Raw genomic sequence first — 17,525 nt, forward strand, 5'->3', positions numbered from 1 at the left:
ATCCTGCTGTATTGAATACGCCTCTTGTGGTTAAGCCACTTTATGGATTTTAGTTAATTTATTGATGACCTGTAAAACTAAAAATTCCTAAAATTTGGTCTAATCCCCAAACATTGCCATGTTTATCTTAATAGCGCTAGCTTTAAACATTTGCTAAAAAAACACAGTGATATTTTGTCAATATTTTGTCTGGAGTGATCTATTGTACAGCAAAATTTCCAAGTTAAAAGCAGTGCCTGTTTACTGTACAACCTGTTCTTTGAAGATTGTAGGCTTAAAGTGGATAAAAATTCCAGAGATGAATGCAAACACTGAGACTTCACTTCCTGTAAGAAGTGGCCAGACCTGCGTGTTCATTACCAAGAGCCTCATAGCAGATTCCCTAGGCACAACATGGATAAAAATGATGAGTCTGTTTCTTACATCTGAAATTGTTTATTCTGCAGGAACGAGTGAAATCTGTTTTCCATGCCAAGGAGTTTGGAAAAATAATCAATTTTAAGACTACGGAAGATGCCAAGGTAAATACAACAATATTAGTTACTGCTTTAAAATAGAGCAGTGAATAAATGATGATGATTATTATTGGCTTGCTTGACTCCAGAAGGCGGTCACTGTTTTACTTAGTGATGTTTAGACTGTTTGAACACATTTTATGTAATACATACAGTAAATTACATGTGCTTGTGCTCTGTGTATTGGATGTGGGATTAATTAGTATCAAGATATACACTGCTCAAAAAAATTAAAGGCACACTTTTTCATCAGAGTATAGCATCAAGTCAATTAAACTCCTAGGACATTGCTCTGGTCAGTTAAGTAGGGGGTTGTTAGTAAGTTTCAGCTGCTTTGGTGTTAATGAAATTAACAACAGGTGCACTAGATGGGCAACAATGAGACGATCCCCAAAACAGGAATGGTTTAACAGTTGGAGGCCAATGACATTTTTTTCCCTACTCATCTTTTCTGACTGTTTTTCACTAGTTTTGCGTTTGGCTAGGGTCAGTGCCATTACTGGTAGCATGAGGTGATACCTGGACCCTACAGACCAATTCCTCCAGGATGAAACATCGATATGTGTCATTGCCAGGTTTGCTGTGTTTCCCAGCACAGTCTCAAAGAGCATGGAGGAGATTCCAGGAGACAGGCAGTTAATCTAGGAGAGCTGGACAGGGCCATAGAAGGTCCTTAGCCCATCAGCAGGACCGGTATCTGCTCCTTGTGCAAGGAGAAACAGGATGAGCGCTGCCAGAGCTCTGCAAAATGACCTCTAGCAGGCCACTGGTGTGAATGTCTCTGACCAAACAATCAGAAACCGACTTCATGAGGGTGGCCTGTGGGCCTGACATTCTCTATTGGGCCCTGTGCTCACTGCCTGGCACCATAGAGCTTGTTTTGCTTTTGCCATTGAACACCAGAATTGGCAGGTCCGCCACTAGCGCCCTGTGCTTTTCACAGATGAGAGCAGGTTCACCCTGAGCACATATGACAGATGTAAAATGGTCTGAAGAAGCCGTGGAGAATGTTATACTGCCTGTAACATTGTTTAGCATGACTGTTCTGGTGGTGGGTCAGTGATGGTCTGGGGAGGGCATATCCATGGAGGGATGCACAGACCTCTACAGGCTAGACCATGGCACCCTGACTGTCATTGGGTATGGGGATGAAATCCTTGGACCCATTGTCAGACCCTACGCTGCTGCAGTCCTGGGTTCCTCCTGGTGCACGACAATGCCCGGGCTCGTGGCAAGAGTATGCAGGCAGTTCCTGGAGGATGAAGGAATTGATACCATTGAATGGCCCCCACACTCACCTGACCTAAATCCAATAGAATACCTCTGGGACATCATGTTTCGGTCCAACCGACGCTGCCAGGTTGCACCTCAGACTGTCCAGGAGCTCAGTAATACCCTGGTCCAGATCTGGGAAGAAATACCCCAGGACACCATCCGTTGTCTCATTAGGAGCATGCCCCGATGTTGTCAGGCATGCATACAAGCACGTGGGGGCCATACACACTACTAAGTACCATTTTGAGTTGCTGCAATGAAATTTCAACAAAATGGACTAGCCTGCGGCATAATTTTTTCACTTTATTTTCGGGGTGTCTTTAAATTCAGTCCTCTGTAGGTTGAGAATCTTAATTTTCATCAAATGATGGGGCATTCTTATGTTCCTAACACATTACCCAGTCCATATCAGTATCGATATCCAACATGTTATTTTTCCCCACTGAAATCTGATGTGTTTTCAAAGTGTTCCTTTAATTTTTTTGAGCAGTGTATTATACACCTGCACTAGGATGAATGTTCATATGTACAAAAGCAGCTGCAATCAGAGTGCTCTTACATTCAAAATCATCAAAACAAATCTTTACAGTGCTATGCCCTACAATCAAATGTCGTAAATCACTATGCATAATAAACCAAAAACGTATTTGAGATAAAAATTAAAAAATCCACTTGAGCATATTCCACCACGTGGCTGACATAAAATGTTCGTGGATCAAACACAGACACAAAAAAAAAAGATGTTTCCGTGCAGTCCTCAAAAAACAACCATGTGTTCTTGTGCTATTCTCCATTGTTCCTCCACCCCCAACACAGAGAACTCACCAGATGGATATGACTGCCCAGTACAGGTCAGTTATATTATGCTTGCTGTATTTATATGGCACCATCCACCACATCTTAAGATTAGATAAGAGGAGGAGAAGTGAAACATCTAATATTTCAGGATAGGACAATCAGTTTATCTGATCATATCATATCAGTTTATGCCCCAGTTTATCTCCTCAGTGGGTAGCATTCAACAGAGGTGATGGTGGCTGGAACAAAACAACAGAAAAAAGAGGGAGCGCCAGCCTAGTGCATTTTCCCTCAAGATTTTAATATAAATTTGATTAAAAAAAAAAGCTACTTACAAACATAGAAGTTAAAAGCGCTCATCAAGCCACACATCTGTGGCTAGGTATTTCAGGATAGGACAGTCTCCAAAGCATAGGGGGGGCCACACCAGGGTCCCTGTAGGCTGACATGTTTTGAAGGAATCTCCTTCTTCCTCAGAGCCTCATGATGTGTGGCTTGATGAGTGATTTTAACTTCTATGCTTGTGAGTAGTTTTTTTTTTAAATCAAATTTATATTAAAAACTTGTTGGATAATGCACTAGGCTGGTGCGCCCTCTTTTTCTTTGTTGTTTTTTTTATAGTGGCTACAGGTCATCCACAGTCCTAGAGGGCAGCAAGGCTTTATGAGATTATCTGGATACTTACTGGGCTATTGCACTTATGTGCAGGAGATCATTCTTGCTGGTGGCTGGAACCTCAATATACATATGAATGGTTCCACTATTTACATATGAATGACGGTTATTTACATGTGAATGCTGACATGATCTGCACATGTGAGTCCTCTGTTCATGGCAATAGGGCAGAACTGGGCAGCATAAGTGACAGCACAGGATAAAGACTTCAAGGGAATGTAAACTAGGACAGTTGACAAGTATGGGGCAGCTGCTTTGGGCCCCACAACAATGAGTGGGCCCAGGGCAGCTGTCCCTTTTGCCCCTCCTTAAAGATGGTCCTGACTATTGCCATTTCAAGGGAGAAGTGTTTGGTAGTCTATGTGGTAGAACTAGGCAGGGCTGATAGCACTTCTTGGGACTTCACTGAACCAAAGTATATAAGAGGTTAAAATTTCTGACAGATCAACTGGTATTTCTGCTTGCAGAAATTTTAAATGGATAACACAAGGGAATTATGCATATATTGCATTAGGATTGAGTTACAGGTGTAGTGTTTAGCCAGCTTGTGTCACTCCAGCTGTAAAAAGCCATTATTGGGTTTAATAGCCAAGCTGACAGACAAGCTGTTTTTGGTCCTGCATAACATCACTGTCACCGAACCTAAATTCATATCTGCTGCCAACACACTTGAGGACAACAGAAATAACCAACAATAAAAAAGAGTGAATGCTATTGCTACTGATAACATATGTCACCAGCCTCCAGCTTCTATACTTTTACATTGAAAGTGTTTGTTGGGGCGGGGGTAATCTTTCGTTAGGCGACACAGGGTCAGAGGAATTCTGAGACGTATAGGTTATACTGCTGCCTACGGAAAGTAACACAATGGCAAACAAAAAGAAAAGTGTCAGTCAGCCAGTATAAACCCTCTCACTCCCATCATGCTTCCGTTTCTTGTTAGTATCCTAGGCGAATGGATGTCTTCTCTATTCAAAGAGAAGCAAATTCATTTTTTAATCATTTTACACTTATCGAGATACTGTATTTTTCCTTCTATCATAATTCTCTGGACACTGCAGACCTAGAAAAGCTCACGGTGCAGCTTTCTGGATCAGATGATCTCAGCAAAGCTACAAAGACCATACCCAGACCTTCTGTGGTTAAGGTGCAAGGCTGGCCTGTAATGTGATCAGAGGGCACTGGGCTCTGCTTGTGGCATTGTCTGGGGTCTCCTGTTCCTAAAAACCTCCTTGGGATTATGCTTGTCAGGGGGAAAAGTATGGTATGTGCATGTTATGCCTTGTTTGGGCACCTTCCGGTACTTGTATAGTGTACCCATCCAGACACCAACAAGGACACCAGGGCTTACATATGTCTGCTGAGCCTGGTGTGTGTTTTATGTGTCCCCTCTAGTTCAAATTTACTGTCGTTTGTGAGCTGCATTAATATGTTGCAGACACTCATTGTTGATACTTTTTAAAATTGTTGTACAAGTCTCAAGTTAAGAAAAAAATCCTATATTCCATTATAATCCCCATCTAACATATAATTACCTCTCATTCCCCTATAAAAGCCTTTGTAAACAGTGTTGCTCACATCACTCCACCTGTGCGTTAATCTGTGTCTCTGTGGAATCTGAACCTGATTCTGTCAGCTCTTCAAAAAAACGCCCTTTGGATAAATCAGGGATCTGCCTTTATCCAGTCTCCCCCACAAGGCTGTTATCCTTGTTGCCATTATCTCAGTGAGTCAATTTTCTGAATAAGTCTCTGTCATTGAGAATCTGTTTTTATCCTGCACAGAGACACGGCTGTCTAGGAGCCTAGGGCCTCTTTTCTCCCTAAAGTGGGCACGTCGGGACATTTTTCTCTCATCTCTATGTCCTGTCCCAGTAGGTTTCTCTCCATTGTTTGAACATGGTGAAGCTACTTTTGGACTGACTTTTTGCCATTCCTGAGGGTCCCTGTAGGGGATTGCCTTTGCCTCTCGTTCTACCTTTTCTCTCTCGTTCTACCTTTTCTAGGTGGCATCAGCAGCTAATATCCAAGTCTATAGGCCTAAGTCTAAGGTTCCACCTTTTCCTATCAAGGCATATTCTACTGAGCTTAGGTTCACAGTAGGAGCCACATGTGAATCACACTGCATTCCTGTGTAATTCACATGTGATTCTGTGCTGTGCGATTTGAGCCCATTCACTTTGAATGGCTCAAATCGTACCGCATCTGCACCAAAAAGCATTTTTGGGAATGCAGTGGAACTGGATTGCAGTCATTTTGTACCATGCGATCTGGTTCAGACAAATGCACTGCGTTTGCGACCTGCTTATGGGGTGTCATTAGCTTTGAATTGACACCCGCTTCAGATCACAAAACACAGTGAGTTTGCAGTGCAGTGTGGGAAACACACAGGGTTTGCAGCTTTTCCAACACCGCACTTGTGTGAACAAGGGTTGTTGGACTTTTCAACATCATGCATGTGTTCCAGATTGCAAGATTGCCACCTGGTCTTCAGTTCAATGTTGTTCTAGCAGGTGGAGGTTAGGAGTTCTATGGTCTCAACATAAACTTTCATTTTAAATCAGCAATTGTAATAACAATACAAACAATAGTTGTTATTGACAATCCAATATGAGCTTACTTGAAAAATCTCCTATGATGTTGAGAGTGCTGCTTATCTGTTGGCCATCTCTTTCATTAACTTCCTGGATTCCTTGTATGCTTTGCATGTTTTTCACACACGTTAAAATGTGCGGGGTTTTTTTTGCTACAAATTACTTTAAATCCTCAATCCTCCTTCTAACAGCAGAGGCAGTGTAAAATAACATGGCGGCAGTTGCATTTTTTTTATGTTGCATGATATTTGTCCAACTGTTCATCAGACACATATTTTCAGGAAAAAAATACACTAAACTGAATGTTAGTGCAAACAAATACAATATAATATCTAATTGTTTAGGTAAAACATAAAAGATGTGGTTGTGTCAAGTAAATGGATGTGTTTTTTTGGTGCCTTTTTGCAGAAACACACCACAGTCCATTTAATGTGGGTTCCTATGTGACACGTTCACATCTATGCTTTTTTCAGCCGCTGCATTTTTGGAAAGGGTCAGGGACTTTTTAAAATGCAAAACGGTGCATTTTTGGTTCAATAGACTTCAATGGAGATACTACAGAAAAGTGTGTTGTAGTGCGCTTTCCATTTTTTAATCTGCCCAACAACAAATTGTCCAAAACAATCATAAAAAAGGCATAAAAAAACATGAAAAAAAGACTCAAAAATATGTGTGAAAAACCACAAAATGCAAACAACGCTGCAGAAACAGATCAAAAGCTAATTGCATAGGTGTGAAACAGGCCTTAAAATTGCCTGTGAAATTGGAAAAAGATGATGGTACCCACATTTCTCATTAAGTGACACTTTAAAAGCCTTAACAGGTTATCACTTTAACATTAACCTTTCATTATGGCCCTAAAATTATTGCTTTCACTCTGATATTTGCAGCTATATCTCACATGTGCAATTTATGCCTATGTATAGGTGTGCGCCGTATGCTGTGCATTGAGACATGTACAGGGGTGAGACGAGCAGAAGGTTTAAATAGAATTTTAAAATTTTTGTTTAGTTACAATTTATTTTAAATTTAACTACTTCGCCTGTTCACCCCCTATGGACCAGAGCAATTTTTACAATTCTGCTATGGACCTGTTTTTTCAGCAATAACTTTGTCATTACTTATGATAAGGTAACACATAGATTGTTTAAGGACAAACCTGGCCTTTTTTCAGAATTATTGTCTTGCAACAAATATTTTTTTTGCAATCCTTACACAATTAAATGAAACAAAATGTGCTTTTTCTTTTTTTTTTGAGGAGTGTTAGTTTAAAAATAAAGAGCAATACTGCAGATAAAATGTACAGATTTTATTCTGTAATTTGTCCTGTTTAAAAGGACACTAAAATTATGATTCTGGTAGTAAGCATTAACACGTCATTTACAAATGAAATAAAGTGGGTTTTTCAATTTTGCACTTTTTTTTAGATGTGAAAATATGTTATAGTATATGTTGTATAAGGTGTAAAAATATTAATGAACAAAATAAACAAAACAAAAAAAGTTTGAATATTAATGATTACTAAAATAGAAACAAAAAAAAAAATAATAATAATATTTTGGATACGGAGAATGAAGGCGGTAATTAGTGCTGATTATAGTAAACTAAGAGATAATAAAGGGTTAAACAGAGAGTGAAAAAATGTTGCTTTAACTGACATGATCTGCAAGTCCAAGATTATCCCTTTGATTTGCTGATGAATGAACAGAATGATATTAAAGGAACAATAGGTATGTTACATTGTATTCTTCTGAGCAAGTATAGACTGCCTTTTTCTTTTAATTTTTTTTTTTTTGACAGCTGAAGCTGTGTACACAGCAATGTGGCTTTGATTAATCAGAGTTGAATTGCTGTGTACTGGGAGGGGGGAGCAGAGCAGGACTGGACGTACTACACACGTCCTGTGTACGATAACTTTTTTTTTGGGCTTGTGTAGCACACCCAATGTTTGGAACTAGTTCAATATACACTTGGCTACGGGGCAGGGAACGCTTCTTCCAGGTTTTTTCATCGCTGAGGGATTGGGGAATGGGCACCTTTTGGATCCCTGTAAAAGTCATCTTTCTGGAGACAGCTCACTTTTACTAGTAAATAAATTCTGGCATGCCTTCTCACTCTTTTTTTTTCTTTTTTTTTGCACAAGTGCCTTGTTGATGTCCTAAACAATAGGCAGTGTATTTAGATTTTAATTTTTTTAAACCAAAGATAGCAGTTTTCCATGGTGGTGAAATAACTCCCTGCTTGCAACCCAAGACTTTAGGAATCCATAGACTTAGAAGATGACCAGAATCTGTACCACAAACGCAAAGCAGAAATATCTGCTTCAGGTAGTGTTCTACTTAAAGGATATCTATAACCAGGAACCAAAAGGTAATATATTGCAGTTTACCAGTCCCTAGATGATGTGGCTGCATTTGTTTTAATTTTACAGGATAAGAACATTTTCAGCTATAGAGATCACCTGTTGTTTTTGTCAGAAATGCAGTGTCCTGGTCACTTCCTGTAATCTAAACTGGTAACACACAAATATTATCTTCTTTCTGTAAACCACTTCCCACACCACCACGTGATGGAGATAGAGAAGATGACATGTTTGAAGACTAGCCTGGGTGGCAACCATGGCTTCCTCCATACATACGGCTTCTGTGTATAAGAACTGTAGCTCTCATAGCTACTTTCACTACATTTCCAGCCTTAGTGTATTGTAAATATTACAGAAAGCACAAATATACTTAACCACTTCCCGTCCAGCCCATGTATATAAATGGCCAGATGGGAGCAGTGCAGGAGCAGGTTGCCGTTCATAAACGGTGCCTGCCATTTTAGCCTGGGAGTGCGCTGCACCACTATCTATGTCCTCCGGAAGAATGCAGCCGGAGAGAAGGAGAAATTATTGCTTTTACAGTCTTTATGAGTGTAAAAGCAATCAGTGTAAAAAAAAAAAAAATCTTCATCACCCCCCACAAGTAGTAGTGTCACTGTGGTGATACTGTACTGCTAGGGTGACAGTATGTAGAAAAAAAACATAATGATATAAAAAAATAAAATTAAAATGTAAAAAATATTTTTTAAAAATTATAATTTTTGGTTATAAACGAATTTGGGTTTTTATTTTTACTAAAAAGATAACTGAATACATTTTGGCCAAGATTTATGAAGAAAGATTATTTATTTGCAAAATTTTATAAGAAAAACAATTTTTTCAAAATATTTGGACTTTTTCATTTATAGAACAAAAAAAATAAAAATCCCAGTGGTGAATAAATACCACCAAAATAACGTTTTATCTGTCAAAAAAACGCTAATAAAATCATATGGGTACAGTGTTTCACAACCGCGCAATTGTCATCCCAAGTGTGACAGCGCTGAAAGCTGAAAATTGGCCTGGACAGGAGGGGGTGAAAGTGTCTGGACATGAAGTGGTAAGACTTGGTAACTTTTTTGCACTGTAGAATACAAAAAAACATCCTGAGATTCTCTCCCTCTATACACTGTATATAGAAATGATTTTCCTGACCTACGTTTTATATCATTTTTTATAAAACACACTAGTCCTAGTGTTTGCTGCAATTCCATGAAATGCTTACTATATATATTGAAATAATGTTTAGCATCATTTATTTCCACAGTGGATTCTGACGAAATTGGAAGAAGTCAGAGATCTTCAACCAAAGCCATGAGAGAAGATTGCAGTAGCCACAAGTTGGACCTTTTCACATGGTCTGCCAAACATTTGTACAACATTTTTGAATGGTATTGTTTAACTTATTGATTGTCGGCTATTTTACCAAAATATTCATGTACAATTGCTAAATGATGTTTTTATATGTACACATACTGCTTATGTACAATGACTGATTTTTGACAGAGCCCTGCTTTGAAGACATGTACAGTATAAATGCTATATGCAGTAGTTACTGGTGCCGTGATTTTATGAAGATGATGCAGCTTTAATGAATGGCACTGTCTGTCCATGATATAGAATGTGTACAGTAAAAGATGGGCTGCTGTGTAAGTTATTGGATTACTACAGAACCGTTTACATTCATTTCTGGGTACTAGTTTCCACGTGAATTACTATTGAAATGTACACAGTCACAAATCTTTTAATGTAATATTACTTTTCATACTTTTAATCAAAATATTTTAAGTTATTAGTTGTGAATGTATGCATGTTTCTTTTGCATATAGAATATGTGGTGCTACAGCATTTTTTGCACTAGTTAAGTAAGGGATATCTTTTCTTTTTCTTTTCTGCAACCTGCCTTAACTAGATTTATATACCTGTATATACTCAAATGTAACACCAGTTTTGCACTTTTACCATATATTGATATTAAGCTGAATTCAAGGCAGGTATTACAACACTGGTTACTGCAGTTATTTGTTCAATGGAAAATGTATTAAATGCATTTTTAACTGCAACTAGTATCCGTACCTGATTTTACCACGGTACCTGACTTCTTGAATCCCCTTGTACAGTAGCACTCAGACTGGAAAAGGGTAGGGCAGGACTAGGCACCAGTTTGTGCTGACAGGTGAGAGCAGTGGTAACAAAACAGATCCCATTACAATGGATTTCGTGGTTTGCTTGGAGTTCACCTGTAAAAGGTTTATAGAATTTGCTGGATTTAAAGAACTTTTACTCGATGCAATTGACTCCAGTCAGACAGCCAGGATCGTATGCTTTAGATGATTACATTCAATCCAGCCAGATCAGCGCCGCTTAATATGGATGTTGTGGAACTGCTTTGTATATCAGCACCATAATGATTGCTGTTGATATGTTTCAAACGATAGTTCAGGAGTATTGTGCATGGAGTCATCAGCAAACTAGAACTGTCCCTAAGTTTCTCTGATAATGTGATAACTCATCATGGAAATGGAAATAAACTAGTTATGGACCTGAAACCTTCTTTTGCGTATCCAGGGAGTACTGGGTACATCCTAGTCACCCCCCACCACTGTTGTGGCTCTGGAACTGAATGAAGTCACAGTGACCAGCTGTTGCTTTGACATCCGTGTTGCTGGAGTGCTACAGTGGCACCTGTAATAATAGAAAGCCTGCAAACACGGTTTGCTGGCTTTGCTTCTAAAACACTGTAACAGTATTTTTATTGTGTGTATTTAGACTAGTTGTTTTATGTATAGAACAAAACGTTTTCTCTGAATATACTGTGAATTAATGCAACTTTACAAGCTGAAACTTTTTTTTTTTTTAAAGGTACCCCTTGTTAATTCTAAGTTAGGCCTGATTACATCCTTCAAAGGTTTTCATTCTTATTTAGCCTAGGTTCGTAGTAGTGCTGCTGCATAATGATGTGTTTTTTGTTGTTGGAGGAGGAGTTTGGTTATTAAACACAAAACCCTGCCAAAAATGCACATATATGCATTTCTCATGTGCTCCCATTGAACTATATGGGGGCCAAAAACACACTCTGCAGCACCTGCACCTTTTCAAAAATCTAATTGCACCATGTTGCATTGGTGAGAACAGGCACCATAGATAATAATGTGATTTCACTTGTCATACACTGCAGCATGATGCCACATGCAGGAGAGATCACACTATTGTGACCAGTGCCTTAAACCATTTCACCTTTTGTTTCTTTTAATAGTGACACCTTAAAAAACTTTTTTACATTTTTTTCTACAAAGCTACTGTTATTAGTAAATTACATCTTACTCTGTGCTAGCAATTTAATTTTTAATATGACAAATCACTAAGGTACTTTTTCTACAGTAAGGATGGTTGTTTAAAACTATAACTGGTCTGGCAAACTAGAAAAAGGAGTTTTTTCCTACTTTTTTGGCTTAAAGCGGAGTTCCACTCACCTGTCAAAAAATAAGTCAGCAGCTACAAAAACTGCAGCCACTTACCTGTCCCTCGGTCCCGCGGTGTGTCCCCCGCCGCCCGTTTCACCTGCCATCCTGTATTCCAGGAGGCTGGCATCTTCAGTGTGGGCACCCGGCTGTGATAGCTTGCGGCTTCACAGCCGGGTACCCACTGCGGATGCGTGAGAAGCGCTGCGCTTCGTGAATGGTCCTGTAGTCTTTTGGGAGCGGTCAAGTGTCCCAAAAGACTACAGGGAGGGAGGGAGGACACCTTCCGCTTGCAGTCACCTAGGCGATTGGACCGGAAATGGGAGCGGGTACCGGTCAAATTCGTGTACCCGCCCCCAAAGGTGCAAATCCTTAATGGGGAGCGGGGGAGCAGTCCTTAAAGCAGAACTTCCCATTTTGGGTGGAGCTCTGCTTTAAGGCTACATATGTAAACTTATTTTTGCATGACAAATTTGCCAAAAGCAAGCATGGTTTTTCCCTAAACAAAAACACATCTGTAATACCTCTGCATCACCTGTATTTGCAGAATTAATTGGTCCATAGCAAAAAGGTAAAACTTGCTTTGGACCATAAGAGGTGCTGATGACTCCATGAACATTGTTGAAATTCAGATGGCACCATCATTTATTTCTAGTACCTGACCAGTGGTCATAACTAAGAAGAGTCAAGTAGATATACTGTACATCTGAACTGTGAAGAGGCATGGTGTTTTATAGTCGTATAATTTGATTTGTAATCACTGGAGTTGAATCACGATTGACCCTGAGTTGTTAGGGGTTAATCCGAGGTTGAAGCTGAAAGCCTGTGTAAATATGCAAAAAAAAAAACCTCAGTCCAATGTGACAGCCAAAACTTTTTTTGTTTTTGGTTTTGCTTAGAGTGGGGAAAGTTTATTACTGCTGGGTTTTTTGTTTTTGTTTTTTGCAGTGTATGTCCCTGTTGGGGAGACTACACTTTTTCATAGGCCTGATACTCTGATACACAGAAGATTTTTAATTGAAGTCTCCTAACATACAAAGGTAACATGTAGGCACCTTGCGCAGTGACCTTGTACACTCAATGCCACCACAGGCGCTGAAATTGCTGGGACAGTCATCTTTTGGCCCGCGGCTCTGGACTGCTGACAGCAGCTCCTGAATAAATGAAACTTGGAAATAGTGTTTGCAGGCTTCGTTTATATAAATTGAAGCAATATTATTGTTACACTGTATTGCAATTTATATTTTAGGTGCACATCCACCAAGGGATTTGCGCATCATTTAAAACACATTTGCAAGTAAAAAATTTTTATTATGAAAAAATTTACATATTCACAACAGAACTCTGGGTGCAAAAGCTTTTATATAAAATATATTCCTCAAAAAGCTATAAAATTCACTTTCTGTGCAATAAAACTCCTTTGCAAACCCTTTTATCACCACAAAAATTAGCATTGTCACAGTGCTGTACATGGCCTGTGGAAAGAGGTGAGCTGTGTGAGGGACCCACCAGAGGTTTGCCTGTAGACAACTACAGGTGGGGCGGATACAAGACCAGTCACCCTGCACAAGGGGAGAACAGCAGTGATAGGTCTTTACAGGAAGCTCCTGCACAGATCTGGAAGACGTACATGATAATTCAAGTAGTGATACATGTGCCTCTTGTATATAATGTTTGATTATCCCAGAGTGCAGCTTTAACCCCCCCCAATTAACAATATGTAACCTTAATCAGTCCTAACAACTTCGTCCCTGCAATAGCCCTGCCATCCATTGTTAAACAAGGGTTCCTTTTTTGTATTTTTGATGCGATGCTCCAACAGTGAGAAAACAAAGCCAATCAGACATTTACCTTGTGAATAACTACAGTGCTTTGTAATGGAAATTGAATTTTAGTGTTCTTATAAATTGAACAAATCGCAGAATAAAACATGTACTGTCCAGAGTAGTTTTAAAACACTGTTCAAATTAAATAAATAAAATATATATATTTTTTCTTTTTATAAAGACAGTCTTGTAAGAACAAGGGTATAACCAAATCAATAGACCCATAACTAAAATGTAACAATGCTCTCTGGTCCATAAGACGTTATATAGTTATGGGCATTGAATTCTACAATATTTTTTCCCAATGGATAAGAAAACAGTGGCTCTAACTCTTCCCCACTGTGTCCAAAACCTTAAAGAAAATTTGGGCCGGGGTTACACTTTAAGCTATAGAAAAGTGGTGTCAAGCTCAAGCTATAGAAAAGTGGTGTCAAGCTCAAGCAAATAGGTCAGACATTTTAAAGTGGGAAAAAGAAAGAAACAAAATACTGAATGGAATGTTCCACCAGTGCACTAGAGAGCAGTGATAGCACCAGGGCCTCTGTGTGGGTCACAAGTGCATAGAATATACATACTAGTGGTTTGTTATAAACCTCCAGGAGAATGTAATACAGGCTAACTGTCCACTAAGTGTGTTGGCACTAGTTCACAGAATGAGATTCTATAGATTGTAGTGCCATGGATCACCTTTGTGGTCATTTTCATTTAAAACTCGTCTAGTCTGGATGAATGTATATGCATCAAGCTGTTACACCATGAATAATTATGACTACTTATGAAAAAAAAAATGTTTCTTCAGGTTTAGCTAATAAATTGAATCACGCTGGATTTCCAGTAATGATTTGCAGTCTCTTCTTTTTGTTTGCCATGTCTGTCACTGCTAATTACTGTATGTATTATATACAACTTCCCAATGGAAGGAAGGCAAATACATCAAACTGAGTTATAATGCAGCATCTGCCATTATGTTTTACCCAACTACAGACATAAGACACTTTTAAAACATTCACATGATGAAAACCAGCTTGCTTCTGTGCCAAGGGCCTGAATTTAGAGAGCAGTAAATGCAAACACTGAATCATGTATATAGAATTAAACAGGTGTTCATTAATCTGCACTTCACACTAATGAGGCCCTTTGTGCATTAACACTATGGATTTTTCTGGGGTTTTTTTCTAATCACATTTACTTTCCTATTGTGGGAGGTAAATTAGTTGAACCTTGAACTGCATAACAAATTAAAGCATTACAAGATCTCACTTTGATTCCTCCAACCTTTTGAAAAGTGACTATGTATCAAAGGTGTCTGTAGTTTTGGTCTACAAGTATACATTAAAAGAGTCCAGCTGTTTTCATATCTTTATTGAAACTGTAAACGCCAAAAAAAACATAAAAACAATACAGTTGAAGAGTGTAAAAAGGATTCCCTGCATAAGCCAGCAAACACTGGCAGTAAAAATTAGAAGGTGGAGCTGCACCAAGTTCGGTGTGGCATAGATTTAGGGCCTAAAAACCATTAATATCCTCATACACAGTCTCTTAACTTCCCAAGTATTGTTCTGTTATTAAAATCACAATTCTGGTTGCTTTGCATAGATTTCATATTAAGGATGACCTGTGTCTGAACACTGGAGACCAAGACCACAAACTTGCCCTTCCATCAGATCCTGCCTTCCAGTGGACAACAACACAAAGTAACAGGTTTTAAATATAGATGTAAATTCAGAGTCTGTTCAAAAAAAAAAAAAATGCAAGCCACCTTCCCCCCATTAGGAATATCATAATTATGAAGTGAAGATCTCTTGTAAGAGTGAGACCAACATAATGACATATATGTCTATAGAAAAAAGGAGTGGGAGGGTTGGTATCATAATTAGAGTTCTAGCCAGATTCACACAGCAGACAGTTCTGTCGTGCTTGCTGTGCGCAGCTTCCTCAGTGTCCCTTTACTACTTACTAGTTGGGAGCTTAGCTAGGGATCACATCATTCATAATACAGGCCTGCCTCCACTGTACTTATTCTTTAGTTTGGGGAAGACTATCCAAAACATAGTTAATCAGGAAATAAAAGTACCCTTTCCTGTAAAATCAGATCTTATTGTGTTATCAATCAACATTACTTGCAAAGGACATTTGTTTATATTTACAAACGTTTAACATATTCTGAATACCACTACATTTAAAACAGAACATATAATCTTGACAAAGGCTAACAAAACATCAGATGTAAAATCAAAACCCGAATAATGTTGATCCATTTAGCAGTTTAACATGAAATAATCAGTATCAAAAACACACTTAAAAAAAGTAAAATAATCATACACATTGCTGCGTCTGTTTATCTGATGCCCATCAGTTACAGAAATTCTGCGCTGACACCGCCATGTTTTCCTATAAGGCTTTCTATGTGAATTTGTTTTACAAATGTTGGCTTCGTAAGATGAGTCATGAGTGATAGTGCAATTTAAGAAAAATAACTTACAAAACTTGAAATTACGAAATCTGAATTTTATAAATAAAAACAAGATTGATCATTTGGGTGAATCAGATTGCTTAGAGGCTGCATAGACACATTTTTAAAGAACAAAAAAAATCTACCATCTAGGCAAAAAGAAAATGTAAAAACAAAGCCTCAAACAAGAAAAGAAATGGATAAAGTTTACCATTTGGAAATTAATGGTCATGTATGCTTTTTGAAATCTAACCTCCTAAAACATGAAATGAAAAAAAGCACTTTATTGTGGAGGCTAGAAAGCATACGCATTGGTAATAAAACAGCCCATTTAAAAATCAAATACAGAACATATACAGCACGCCAAGATCCTTTAGTATCCCAAGATTTTAAATTGTATTTTTCATATTCAAAACTGCCTCACTGGAAGAAAACATGTACAATATATGTATATATGCTTATACAGATATATACACATACATAATATTTATAAAGACATACATATTTACAAATATCATTACAATGCTGATTTATTCTCTCTTTGGTATTACATTGTAAAAATGCCTCGATTAACATTCTTCTCAATAGATAATCTAGCTTTTCTCTTAATGGCTCTATTAAATAACAAAAGGGCCCATGTTCTTCAGAAAGAAAACATACATTCTACAATTATAAAGTCAAACACCCTGATCTATGTAAAAAAGGTAAGATTTTCTATTAAAAATGTTGTGTTGCTTTAAAATAGCTAAGGCAATATTGGTTACAAACTAAAACACAACCGTTTGAGAAAAAAAAAAAAAAACATCATCTATTTTTACATTTCATATTTCAGTCTGATTTTTTTTTTTTTTTAAATATCCTTTTATACAAACATTGGATAAAATAAAGTAAAATGGGGAAAAGGAAAACCGCATTTAAGGTATATATACCACATTAAAAAACCCAGTAAACGAGTGGGGAGGGGGAGTAGATTAATATTTTCTCTTCCTGATTAAATTTTCCTAAAAATTAGAACACAGTACATTTGGTAGAGAAATATACCCTCTTGCCTCCAAGGGGACAAGTCATTGGTACAGAATGATTAAAAGATCCAAGACTGCACTGTCCAGTTCTTACACTAGATTGAACTCCCTAAGGTTTAGTTGTAGGATAGTGTCTTTAACAGCAGCGAAGACAAACCGAATATTCTCAGTGTCGGTAGCGCAGGTGAAGTGAGAATAGATGACCTTCTCTTTGTCAGGGTTCTGGTCTTGGTAGAGTTTGAGGATGAAATCCCGAGCTGCTTTGGCATCTTGTTTAGGACCTTTTTGTCAAACATAGAATAAATTAGACATATATCTATACTGAGACATGAACATCTAAGCTCAGTTGATCTACTACCCCACCAAAATAGCTAAGCACCCGAATTTGACTTGTTATCTCAGCCTTGTGCAGTTTCTGAACAGGAGAGCTTTGAGGATGGGAGACGTAAGCAGCATGAGGAGCATGTTAATGGGAAGAGCAAAATGACATAAAAGATGAACTAATTAGTGCGCTGCTTTTCCTTTCACTGTCCAGTCACAGGCTGT

General features: G+C 38.2%; 2 protein-coding genes across 2 annotated transcripts in view; one reads left to right on the plus strand and one right to left on the minus strand.

Moving 5' to 3' along the window:
- The window catches only part of VPS13A (vacuolar protein sorting 13 homolog A), a 290,475-nt gene extending 276,132 nt beyond the window's left edge, over positions 1–14,343 (plus strand). Inside the window, exons 71-72 of the mRNA XM_089691099.1 lie at positions 447–521; positions 9,486–14,343. Of these exons, the coding sequence (XP_089547225.1) occupies positions 447–521; positions 9,486–9,536 (126 nt within the window). The 3' untranslated portion in view covers positions 9,537–14,343. The remainder of the gene's footprint in view (positions 1–446; positions 522–9,485) is intronic.
- Positions 14,344–14,852: 509 nt separating this feature from the next.
- LOC149451098 (guanine nucleotide-binding protein subunit alpha-14) overlaps positions 14,853–17,525 on the minus strand; it is a 175,515-nt gene continuing 172,842 nt past the window's right edge. Inside the window, exon 7 of the mRNA XM_089691100.1 lies at positions 14,853–17,260. Coding sequence (XP_089547226.1) covers positions 17,070–17,260 — 191 coding nt within the window. The 3' untranslated portion in view covers positions 14,853–17,069. The remainder of the gene's footprint in view (positions 17,261–17,525) is intronic.

This window comes from Staurois parvus, unplaced genomic scaffold (assembly GCF_062004578.1).
Source record: "Staurois parvus isolate SC_StPar_1 unplaced genomic scaffold, SC_StPar_1.0 ptg000549l, whole genome shotgun sequence".
In the NCBI taxonomy this organism is placed as follows: Eukaryota; Metazoa; Chordata; class Amphibia; order Anura; family Ranidae; genus Staurois; species Staurois parvus.